General features: G+C 32.0%; 1 protein-coding gene across 1 annotated transcript; it reads right to left on the bottom strand.

The window, feature by feature from the left end:
• Positions 1-8,396: 8,396 nt before the first annotated feature.
• On the bottom strand, positions 8,397-11,316 carry LOC114418304 (transcription factor bHLH13-like). The gene has a single exon (XM_028383583.1). It carries the CDS (start codon positions 10,785-10,787, stop codon positions 8,907-8,909), a length of 1,881 nt encoding a protein of 626 aa, XP_028239384.1. The 5' UTR covers positions 10,788-11,316; the 3' UTR covers positions 8,397-8,906.
• Between the last annotated feature and the right edge of the window lie 2,116 nt (positions 11,317-13,432).

Raw genomic sequence — 13,432 nt, 5'->3', positions numbered from 1 at the left:
GAGAGAAGATTATATGATATCCCTAGCATGTTTGATAAAGCATTCCCTTCTCACATTTTTGCATCAGATTCCACGTCAAAGCAAAAGCTATATATCTCTTGTGATTTCTTAATTTTTGTTGATCGAGTATAACCAAGCCAACAAATTTTGAACCTATTGAAATTTGTTATTCTTACAGCTTCTCAAATTCATGTAAAATACGCACGTTCTAAGATTAAAATGCAGACACAAACTCAATTTGATAAATTTTAGTTCCATTTTACGGTTTTTGTTAATTTAATTGCTGTAGGAAACTATGAATTTACCGGGTATAAGGGAGAAAATTTGAGAAATTGGCAAGACTAATTAATTATAATATTTACACGAGTTTGCTTTAATGTTTGGTTTAGTGACATTTTGGCTTTTACTCCTGAAAAGTGTGGATAATGAGTAGGGGAGAACTTTGTGAACGTGAGTGTGAATTTGTTTATTTAAAATAATTATAATTTTTGTCGGCAAAACTTTAAATGAAGACGACGGGCTAAAATATAGATTAAAAATAAATCATTTCCATTTTCCACACCCAATTCTTAATCTCACTGCACTAATTGGCGTTGGCCACATTCGCTTCCATATGAATTATTTTCTTGTCCTTTTTATTAATGTAAAGAGAGAATGTAAATTTTTTAACAATTAGATTTTTTTTTTAACCAGAGGTATCTCCAGAGTTTCTTATATACAGTTTTTTTTTTTTAATTTGACATTTAACTAATTCTTTTTAACTGGGTCAGTTTTAATTCTTTTTTACTTAATTAATTTTTTCTAAAACAAAGTGATACGTTTAATTGTAACTTTATATCTAAGTTAAAGATTAAATTTAAATTTTATTTAAGAAATCTAAATTTAAAGTGATATATGTGGTACACAAAAGGGAGATATTGCTTCAGTCATGGCATGTGAAGTATGGGGTATAGCATCTTTAGATTTTTGTGAATCCTAGGAGAAAACTTGGCTTATGCAAAACTTGTTAAAGTGAACACTGAAATGTTATTTCGTCATAATTAATATCATGATGATTTTTTTAAAGCGAAGTCACTTCCTTTGTGTCTAAGCAAAAAACTCATGTTAAACTTTTTGTAATACTCATTTGCCTCATTTTCTCCTCATATCAACCCTGGGTTGTTATTTTGCCTAGAAAACGAAATAACAAGATTTAGTATTGATTGAGAATATGCACCCTTTCATTTGTGACATGTGATTTTGAACTATTATACGATGTTATAGTTTCATTCCATTATATAAGAACTGAACTACGTAGCTAGGAAAGATCCTTCAAAAAAAAAACCTAGGTAGGAAAAAAGCAGAAAAAGAAAAAAAAAACAAGAAAGATAAAATTAAAAGTGGATTTTAAATGAAATTGTTTCACGGTTACTCGAAAACCAATATGACACCAGGAAGCCAACTGAAAAGCATATCTATGACTTATAACATGTCGAGATGACCCAGCTACGGTGGGAAAGTGAATTTTTGTGTATATAATGCACAAAAAATAATGACATTTAGATTGATATAATTCATAGAATGATGGTACACTCTACACACCTTATTATCACACCTTACCATAATTTTTTCAAAGCAACAAAAATTGATTTTGATTCACCTCATTGTGACTCCAATCATGCTATAAATAATAATATTTGATCTTGTAGCTACTGGCTACATATAGTAATAGTAGTTTTAACTTTTAAGCATTTTAGGGAAAGCACGCACAAGCCGCCAAAAGGTGATTCTCACTATACGAATTTATTTTGGTCATGCGCTTGCACTCAGCAGAAAGATGCGTTAAAATTAGAAAAAAGAATAAAATAAAGGTTCGACCATCATACTTCTTTTCTTTTTTTAAAATAAAATTGGCACCGCTTAATCTTTCATGATTCACCATTTCAATTTTCAGAGCATGGGTTGTGTGCTTCACAACTTTTGCAGCATGGGACTCCAAGGCTGTGCTATGAGAAAAGGATATTTAATAAAAATTACAGCATTATATATATACTGATTCACCCAATTATTATCCCATTTGGAATATACATTAATTATGAAATTACACTTAATTAAACTGTACGTATAATTAATTAAGTGCAATTTCAATCTCATGTAAAGTAATTTATTTAGGAAGTGTTCAAATATGTTAAACCTGAAATGAACACACATGAGACAGATTCGATCACCTTGGACATGCCAGGAAAAGTAATAAGATAATAAATTAAATAAAGACTGCATATAACGAAACCAAAGAGGCAAGTAATAAGATAATCTGACAGTGTCCTGACAAAAATGTGAAGCTGTGGATAAACTTAATTATTTGGTGTGTGTGAAGAAAGAGATAGTATAATGCATGAGCATGGATTTGGTGCCGCTGGTTGCAACCAATGATGATATGATCAAAGACTCTTCACCAGTTCACCTATAATGCACACATGCATTAATTATTTCAATTCAAGCAAAAATATCATATTCCTCATCACTTGTAGTTGTAGATGAGTGGAGGCAAATTAATATTTCTGCAATTGAAGAGATAGTGAAGCACTTTTTACAGAGGTTGAAGTATTGAAATTAATCATATTCCTCGTCAGAAAGGGGCAAGCCCTTCTTAATTTGGTGGGTATTTATAGCACATCAGACACCTTAGTACGGCCTAAAAGTAAAAGCAAAGGTAAAAGAAAATTACAAATCAATTATCAGTACAATTTTATTAGAGAAACTGATCTGTATCATTTTTTTCATCCTTATCAGTATTTATTACCACTAGAGATGTTGGTCTTTCGATTTGATGCGATTTTTTTGTAAAATTAATTAGAATCAAACAAAAAAAATTAAGTATTGTGAGATTTAGTTTGATTTAAATTAATTATGAAATTCAAATTAAAGTGAATCAATATTTTATAATTTAATTTAGTTTAGTTTTTGTGATTTTAAAATTATACTAGTAAATTTAAAAAAAAACAAAAATACTTAAATGATAATCATTCAAAACAATAAAACTTAAAAAAATAAAAAGTAAAACAACATATATAATAATTATGGTTATATTTGATTTTGTTTTGTTTTAGTGTGACAAACCACAAATCAAATTGCACAAATTAGAAAATAAAATAAAAAATCAATTAGGTCTGATGACAATAAATTTTTATGTAGTTTTAATTTTGATCAGTTTTTTTTTTTAATTTTATGTTCAGTTTGATTCGATTCTAAGCACCCATAATTACCATCATACCAAGCTTCTTTAAAAGTAATAAATAATTTCATATCCTATTCTACTAACTAAATAGAAAATGAAAAATCTTTTGACATATAATGTGAAGGATACTATATATAATTATTATAATATATATATATATATAAATAAAAGAAGTGATTAATTTATTCAAGAATAATTATTTAAAAATTATTCATCATAGGATTCATTTTCTTGAAATTTAATCATTATAATAAATCGTTAATATTAATTATTAGATTTCAAGATAATAAATTATTAAAATAAATAATAACTTTTAAAAGTTACTCTTCAAATAACTTTATATATATATATATATATATATATATATATATATATATATATATATATATATATATATATATTCAAGCATAATATAGTTGATAGTTAAGTTATAAGATAAATTCTTGACGTGCACAATCTATATACTCATTTAAAATTGCATTTTCAACTATTAAATAAAGTTTCGTGATACAAGTGTTTACATATAAATTTGTCTAAAATCATAGATCACGAAATTAAGTTGGCATCAACAATCAGTAATATTTTTAATATTTTATGTGATGGTTGATATCAAATTTGATTCTTTATCATGCCATTTTTCCCGTATTATATATTTTTAAAGGTACTTTTACACCTCAGCTAATGTAATCAAATTTAGATCACTCCACTCTTTCAATCTGTCTATCATTATATAAAATAAGGTACATACAAATAGAGTTAATGTTGTATGTCATTTACATTTTTACCCTCCAAATTCATACACCCTTGTTACAATTTGTTAGGAAATAAGCTAAAAGGTAATTGCTGGTGTACTAACGAAGTACCATTGGATCAAAAGCTAAAGAGAAGACAAAATACTACTCATGTATTTTTTTCATGTTCATTTTTTTTCGGTGAATTCCTTTTCATCTTCATTATGCAATACAGAACCCTACACTAAATAGCTGTCTACAAGAATAACAATCTAACATCATCTTATCTTAGGAAATTAAAAGAAAAACAAAATAATAATCTTTTGTAAAAATTCTAAGCCCATTCAATAAAAACCTTTAACTCTTGGCTATTACATCCTCCATCTCCCATTGGATTCTGAAAGTCTATTCCAAAATGCATTTAGAATGCAATGGGAGGTGAATGACACAATAGTGGGGGTGCAAGATGCAATATTAACTCTTTTCGTTTTAAAACATTTTGGACCTCATTGAGCCCACCTAATTCCGTCACATGTGCACCCATTTGCAATATGCGTTCACTATGCTCAACCAGGGAGAAACAAAAATGGCTTACGAGTCTGTATAAAATCATTAAACTTATGGATATCAGCTTATGAAGAGTTAATTTTAATTTATGAAAAAAGTTTAATTTATTCTCTTTTTTTTCTCCTATAAATATTTATAGAGAAACTTTATCCCAATGGAATTTTAGTAAGAGATCCTTTGCTTTAAGGCTGTCTTGGACTTGTGGGCTAATTCCACTTGACAAATCAAGGTTTAAATTTTTCCCAAGAAAAGTGCCTCAAGCACTGTTGTTTCCAAAGAAGATACCTGTGAAAAATAAAAATAAAAACAAACTACTACTTCATTTACTGTTAGTATATAAGAGACACAGCTCAGCTACTCTGTTGAAATCAGTTTTGTTAATACACAATTTTCTATTTAATGAATCACGAGAGTGCACAATGCATCTCTAATATTCTCTTTCGGCTTACCCAGTGAATTTTGGATTACCCTTTTCCTTGTTTATTATTACAAATAAATAAATAAAGTTGGGAATTCTTAATTTTCTCATTGATTTAGTAGAATAAAATTTTAAAGCATATTATTGATCTAGAGTTGTCAGTGAAGCTCTATCTTGTTCTTCTTCTCTATTCAGAGAAAACTAAAGTTGGGGATTGAAAGTTAGGAGGGTCAAAAAATAGACAAAGAATTAATAGAAAGAGTTCATCAGATGTTCATTTGCCACGAAGAAACCATGAAACATACCCAATAGAAGTTAAGCAGAGAAACGAAAACAAATTATTATCAAAGTTTTTTCTGCTTAACTTTGATATTAAGCAAATAAACGTTTTTGGTAGCATCATGAAAACCATCGTGAAGACTGAAGACCATCAATGCCTCCAACAAAATTAAATGTTGATAATTGCTATACAATATTGTTCAACTAACTTTTCAGGCTTGACTTGTGAAATTTCCCTTTTTATAATCTAATAAGTGTAACTCTCTTTTTATATGAGCAACAAATTTAGCTTCCTAGCGCTTTATATTTTGCTTGAATATAAATGGGCAGTGACTACATCAGATTCTTAAGGCTCTGAGAAAATTTAAATCAACTAAAAACACTAAATGGTCATAATCTATGACGGGTCTAAAAAATTCATGTTAAGGGAACAATATAATAAGCACACGCAAGCACACATGTAGATTTTTAAATTTTAGCCCCAAAATGTGTGTGTTAAATCAAATATTTTTAAAAACCTCTAAATTAAAATGCATGTAGTCTGCTCTAGTAAGACTGGATCGGCCTCTAACATATCGTATTCCACTGCCTTACAAGTTGGCCATAGACATTCTCACACTTCATACTGGTGACACATTTAGCCTAAGTCTCGAATGATATCAAATCGAAGCTTTGGTTGACCTTAAAGACCGACATGCATCTACCAAGGAACCAAAGCTACACATTTTGCATGTACCCACCCTAACTACCATGCCACGTGACCCGTAATTTGTACGCAGTAACAATTAATGACATTTCTTGGAAATTCGTCAGGTATATAAGGCATCTTACGCCATTCATATCAATTAGTGGCTATTAGGACTGAATACAAGTCAAATTTTAGAATAATAAATGCCTAAACCAAATAATTAGACACAATTAAAAGGTGATGTGTATGAATAAGGTTAATTATCATCATTAATGGGTAATAGCATGTGTCCATTCCTTCAATCATATCGATTTGGAATATTGGCGCTTGATTTTGCTCATGGATCTCAGAATTTGCAATTTTTGGATTTAAACATATTGTGGATATGCACTTCAACCACACACACACCCCAAAAAGATACAAAGGTCACATCTACAGTTTTGCTTGACCACCACACCACATGGCATTATTCATTCTTGACCCTTGTGTTGCATCAGACGAGCGAGTCCCCACATCTCATCCCCTTGTGATGGACTTTCACTACCACCTAAGGGCAAGTTTCTTTAACCTTTTTTTTATTATTATTTGTATGGAATATCAAAACTATGTGTCTTGATCATCTAGATAGAATAGAATATGGATCTTACACTATGAATAGAGGATTTTCACCAAAGGAAAATACAAGGGTATTTGGGCAGGGAAAGCTGAAAACTTGAAACATGATGTTCTATGTCATGCTTTTTTCGTCACCTAATATTGATCACATTTTATCAGTTTTTGCGGTACATGAAAATTATTTACTTGTTCCCGGGACCAATTTCTAATTCTCTTTTTCTTTTTGGGCCTCTGCCCCTATAATCTCCCAAAAATACTTTAATAAAGCCTAAACTATAACACCACCTAAAAATTGTAATTATAAATCGTAGGAAAATTGCTTTTCTTGACGAAGCAAAATCAACAATCCACTGCGCCATCTCTAGAAATAACCGTTTGCCATGGAGAAAAAAAATAAAAAAATAACTATCTACTACCTTTAAAAACTCTAGCCACAAAGTTGGAGATTATTATTCATACAAAAAACTTTCCTGATTCAAGTTCAAATGTTCAATATGTGATAACATGCATTAAGAATCATATCATTATAATATTATTATTGGGCCTTACATGAATCGTGCTGTTGAACACTAATAATTTTGACAATGATTATTATAGCTTTACAATTTTTTAGAAGTCGCATTCGGGTTAAGACTTTGAAGGTAGCATTATTCCATGTTCAAATTCTACCCAGTAATAATTGTCACCGACCCAAAAAAATGATAAACTATGAAAGTAAAAAAAATACAAATATTGGTGGGCAATCTATATCATTCAACTATAGGCAAAGAATCATACGCAAGAATTTCATGTAAAAATTGACACGACCTTGTTAGGGCTTCTCTCAGCACTATGTCAGATATATATAACTTTAGTCAATAGTCACACACACTTTCTTTCTTTCCCGCATCGTTTTCTTTCCTTTTGCCTTTATTTTTCCCTTTCCAAAGTCCTAACTTTCATTCTCTTCCATAAGCAAACACATGCACCACATGATCCTTGTCATCGCAAAACTCATTGGATGAAAAGAACTTGGGCACGTGAACCATTTTATAATAATTCAATTAATGAAAATATCAAATGGGACACGAGTCACACGATGCTACACAGTGAAGGACAAAGGAAAAGAATGAATATTATATTATTTCATGTGAACTTTGCACAGTGGTACTTATATATGTATTTAATTTTGTTGCATAATGAGACGTGTATTTTCATTTTATTTTATTTGTTGCCTAAGCTATGTTTGGCTTTAGCCTCCTTTTCCAGCTCCGTTTACTTTTCAACCACAGGATCTTTTCTTCTGCATGAGATACCTCAAACTCAAACTTGTTATGGAAATAACAAAGGAACTGACTACAATTTGAGGGCAGTACCCCTTTTCTTCCTTTTCATGCACAACAAGAAGTACCCTAGAATGAGAATCCATTCACACTACCGTGTGGTTGGTCAGATAAAATAAAACCAAGGATCTAACTATGCAAAAGTTTGTTGGCCCCTTTATTTCCATTCATTTTCTAACTTCTTGAAAAGCCAGCCAATGAAATGCACAAAACAAACCATTCCTTTATATGCAAGCAGAAAGAAAAAATAAAGACCAAGTTCAATAAATTCATTCAATTGCCCATGTGTGTATTAAAAATAAGAAACTGATATTCCTATTTAAGGAAACTCTTCATTACACCAGCTGATGCATTTTGACAAGAAACATGCATTTCTAGTAGGAAATTGAAGATGAGTACACTGATTGTCATCTAACCATAGACTGTCATATACAGTAAGATAGTTAACTTTTGTAATAAATACCTTAAAAGCCATGCCTAATTTGATTTTTAATGGATCAACAATATAAAATCTGACAATCCATAAAAATTAAACTCATAAAAGATACTGTTGAGATAGGAAAGAAGTATTCTGACATTAACAAAGAAGGCATCCTATAGAAGAAAGGATTACAAATATGAAATTATCCTATTACTAATAACATAATATTCTAAAGAAGGGAGAGGATATCCCTAGAAATGAGAAAATGATCAAATCAGTAGACAATTAACTAATATTTTGCTGCACAAAACTTAGGTAGAATACAAGAAACAAGCAAAGAAAAGCAAAAGACAGAAATTCTATGAGGCTATGAGCCTATGATCAAGGTAAAATGATAGAATGGTTAAACTAAACAAAATAATTGACATAGCAGGAATAATACTTCTTATGATAAACTGTGTATATTATAGACAAACATAAACTGGCTGCCCTAGAGGGTTAATAGAAGCTATTATTCTACGTCTCTAAATGCCCACTACTTTACTTTTAGATTCTCTATGGTATAACAAAATTTCTGAAGATGAAATAGATATTTGGCTCTTCTATATGTATCATGCTTAAGGGCTGTGTTAATTGCAATTCTCCATATCATAATGTCTTTATGGTGCTGGATTCTTTGGAAAACAACGCAATCAACTTATCCTTTGTCAGCTGATCAGGTCCTTGGGATTTAACTACAAATGTATGGAAAACAGAAACATTTGTAGCAGTAACTTTTGATTCAACAACACCAATTTCTGCATCTTTAAAGGTTTGAATGACTTTTGAAACTGGGTGAACATCAATAGGACAGCTCACCTTTACAATGACCCCATCTTGTGCAACTTGAACATCCACATCAGGAGTTCCATTATGATGATTTTCTACTCTTGCATTGGCCTCCAATTCTGGTCCATCCATAGAGGTGCTTCCAAACCTCTCTCTCTCAGATTCTATGGTCTTGAGTTTTGCTTGAAGTTCATTGATGTAAGCAATAGCATCTCCCAACAGTGATGCCTTGTCCATCTTAGAGATATTTGGAACAACAGCTCGCAATGCATAGAACCGCTGGTTCAGCTTCTCCCGCCTTTGCCTCTCTGCCTCCACATGATTGAGGGGTTCCTCCCTTCCATTAGCCGGCTTCCTCCCCCGCTTCCTCGGCCTCCTGTCATCGGCAACACTAACTCTCTCCTCCTTGCACGTCGCCTCAACATCAGAAATCTCAGACTCGGCAATTATTGATCTCCCAGAAGCTGCCCTCGAAGTGGCTCCTGAGAAATCAATTTGCATCTGTACCGGCCGTTGCTGCTCAAAGTTGTTATGCACAAAGTCATGCCTCGCACCATTGGCCAGCTTTGGCAATGTGCCGGAGCTGGCCAACCTAGGAGCAAGCATTTCAGGAGGACCAAGATGCCTCACAACTTGACCAGCCCCCCAACTAGAACCCTGAACACCGTTCGGAAAGCCAATACTATTCACATTGGGGGGATGGCCTCCCCATGGCCTCGGCCTCTCCTCCATTTTCCTCACAGCAAGTTTCTCCCTAAATTGAGTCACACAATTCAAATCCTGCCCAAAAATCTTCGGAACTCCAATTCCCTCTACTCTACTATTGTTATTAATATTCTTATTCTTATCCCCAATTGCCAAACCAGATAAAAGAGCATTTGCACTCTCACTCCCATCTCTCTTTTCCCTCACCAAATCCAACGGTGCAATTGGCTTAACCATGTGGGGGACTAATAATGATGATGCCTGTGCAGAAAACACAGATTTCACAGCCTGCAACAACTCAAAACTCTCACCAACCATCCTCACAGACCCCATCTCCACCACCCCAAAATCAGTAGGCACTAAAACAACAGTCTGAATCCCAGCAGATTTGGCCAAGAAAGACCTCACACAGTAATCAAAACTAGATTTCAACACATCCGAAACCCACAAATGCTTCCCAGAAGCAAAACACTTACCTGGACCCCCAAGCCCCCGGGGAAAAGAGAAGTACATGGAAGCAAGAAAGAACATCTCTGTGTCGGTCACGCGGTCCAACCCAAAAGCATAATTGTCCTCATCAGAACCCCCAAAAGTCATGTGCAGCTTCTGCAACACCCCCTTCCTCATCCTCTGCACCTTCTCATCATCATCATCAAAAACAACCCTAACCCTTCTCACTTCTCCACCACCCTCTTCTCCCTCTCTTGGCTCCCTACAACACCCATCTCCCCACCCCAAAACCCAATCCCCATACTTGGACTGCGAAATTTGCCAGAAGATGGCGTAGTTCCAACTGAAGTTCGACGAGTTGGGTCGCTCCACGAGATCCGAGAGCTTGTTCTGCATATTCTCGCCACACCCGAACGCCATTAACAGATTCTCGTTCGAAACCGAATTCGCCACCAAGTAATCGAACGCTCCACGTCCCAGAACCTCCATCACCGTCGCTTTCTCTTCCTCATCCCACACCCCTCCCAACCCCACCTCAATCTTCATCCCCAAACCACAGCAAAATCTCAACTTTCGCAACACCCAAATCCAGAAAACCCTCAGATCTCGCGAATTCCAACCTGGGTCTCCGGAAAATCACCGAAACCTAAAAAGGGGCCAAGAGGGTAGCAACTGAACACGAACAAGGAACATTACGAGCAAACCATATGTTCAAGTAATCGAAAGGATGCCTGTGTCTCCGAGGAAAAACACGTTTATGTCTCAGTTTCACCAAATAAATAAAAAAGGTTTTTTTTTTCAGGTTCTTCGTCCCACCAAAGTGGAGGTGTTAGAACGAAACAACAACAAAGAAAAAGGTTTCAGGGTTTGAGAGTTTGCGAGAAAGAGAGAATAGTGTATGTGAATGAACAATGAACAAAGAAGGAACAACGCCGCTTACGTTCTCTCACTCCGAACTTCTTTCTTTCTTTGTTGTAACTTGTAACTGCAAAGTGCGAATGAAAAACTATGGTTTTGTCAAACTATGGTTAAATTTTTACCAGGGTTACTTGGTTGGAAGTTGAGAGGTAGTGCTTTTGGTTGTTTGCTTCTATCCATCTACTAGTCTTGTACTCAAGCCTGCAAAACATTAAAATATAGTTTTTTAAAATAAACTGCTAGTAGTAATTAACTTTTTTCTATATAAGTATAAAATATGAATTTAAATTAGCATATGTGTACAACTTCCTATATATAAAATAAACAAATGGGAACATTTTTTTTCCTAAATTTAAGAAATATATAATCATCTATTTATTGTAAAAATTATTAATGAGATAAGTGACGCTCATTGTTGAAAAAAGTTATCTCTTAAAAAATTATTAATATTATTAAATTTAATTATCACTTAAATCAGTTAATTCAATGAATTTTTTGAAATAAAATGTGGTAATAAATAAGCAAAACAAAGCAGTGGTGTTTGTATTACTTAGTGTGTAAGTAGATAAGGACAAGCTAACCTTCGAGTTTAAGGGATCATTATATGAAATTCGTGATACTCGTGCAGAACAGTGACACGCAATAACTCACATGTGACTCACAGTTATGAATATCTGAGTGGCTGCATTGGTTTGGTTGGTTGTCAATTAGCACCACTTTCTTACCAAAAACATAGCAGGAGTTTATTTCGTTTTGCTAAATGAAAACATCAGAACACTGGGTTTTTAAATACTGGCAAAAAATGCATATCCAACTTCTGCAAAAAAAAATTGTCTTTTATTTACCTTTTTCCAAAGTAAAATTAGTAAGTGTGTCATAAGATTCAGGGAAAATGACTTGACGGCTCTACTAAAGATCTGCGACTGGATTTTGTCTTTGTAAAATGTTGGGAGATTGACATGCAAAGTAAATTTCAAATTTAAATTAAGTTTTCTTTTTTATACTATATATATATATATATAATTAAGTTTTCTTGTGAGTTGTAACATTGTTCTTCTAAATCTCTTGCTAATTGGAAAACATTAAATATATTTTTAAGGAAATAAATACATTTTTATTTAATGATTACTTTATCAAATATTAAGAGAATCAATAAAAAAACATCTTGTAAGGAATTTATTTTTTTTGGTAGGCATCTTGTAAGGAATATATAACATAATATATCCAAGTATTAATAAAACTAGACAATTCAATTTTTATGAATATAAAAATTATATATGGAAAATAAATAAAAAGAATTGAATGCTGTAAAAAAATGTTTAGCTTATAAGAATAGAGGGAGTAACAAGTGACGACTCCTTTATAAAAAAAAAAACAAGTGATGACATGTCAACTTTTTAGCTGTGTCAACATTTAACTTAACGAAATTATAGTCTCAGTAACTAAAATAGGTATATTTCTCAAAAAAGTTTTGTTTTAGATTTGGGAGACCAAAAGCAAGCATTACACCCATTTTAAAGAAATAAAAACATATTTAACTTAAAAATTAATATTTTTCTCATGTCGGAAATAAAACAATAAATAAATTTTAAATGTAATTCTTTACATATTTTTAATATTATTATCTAGTTAAAATTAACATTTCACGTGGTAATCAATGTAAAGTTTTAATGACAACCTTTGTTGTACATGCATTGTGGTCGAAATATATAAAATTCTAAATTTAATTAAAGAACAATATTAAAAATATTTAATGAACATTATCTAATTAATATGTTGTTGGTTGAAGTGATATTAGGTTCAAATTTCTTAAATAAAAATCTTATATTTGATACTTTTGTGAATGAAAATTACATATGAGAAAAAAGACTTCCTTAGAGATAATCAATTAAATTCTTAAATAAAGATTAGTCATTAGTTATAATACTTCACACCAATCTTATGCTATCCAAAATAGCATTACCTAACTTTTTATGAAAAAAGAAACAATAAAAAATATGATCAGAGGATATAAAATGAGAAATCATATCTGTTCAATAAATTTGCATAATTATTTTTTATAATTATGAGAGAAACACACAAAAGGAGAGAGATGTTTAAAATACGATTAATATGATGAAAAGTGATAAAAAAAAAACAAACAAATAATAAAGAGTATTGTAAGAATTTATCTTAGAAGAATATAACTCATTTAAATTTATTGATAAAAAATATAACTCATTAAAATTTGTATACTTTTCCTGTGATATATTTGTTGCGATGTACATTATTTA

Source organism: Glycine soja, chromosome 7, assembly GCF_004193775.1.
Source record: "Glycine soja cultivar W05 chromosome 7, ASM419377v2, whole genome shotgun sequence".
NCBI classification, from domain to species: Eukaryota; Viridiplantae; Streptophyta; class Magnoliopsida; order Fabales; family Fabaceae; genus Glycine; species Glycine soja.
The sequence above is the reverse complement of the archived record's forward strand: the minus strand, read 5'-3'. Positions and strand labels throughout refer to the sequence as shown.

What these genes read in the sequence shown, in the direction of transcription:
- LOC114418304 (XM_028383583.1), bottom strand. Translation starts at nt 10,787, where the DNA reads ATGAAGATTGAGGTGGGGTTGGGAGGGGTGTGGGATGAGGAAGAGAAA.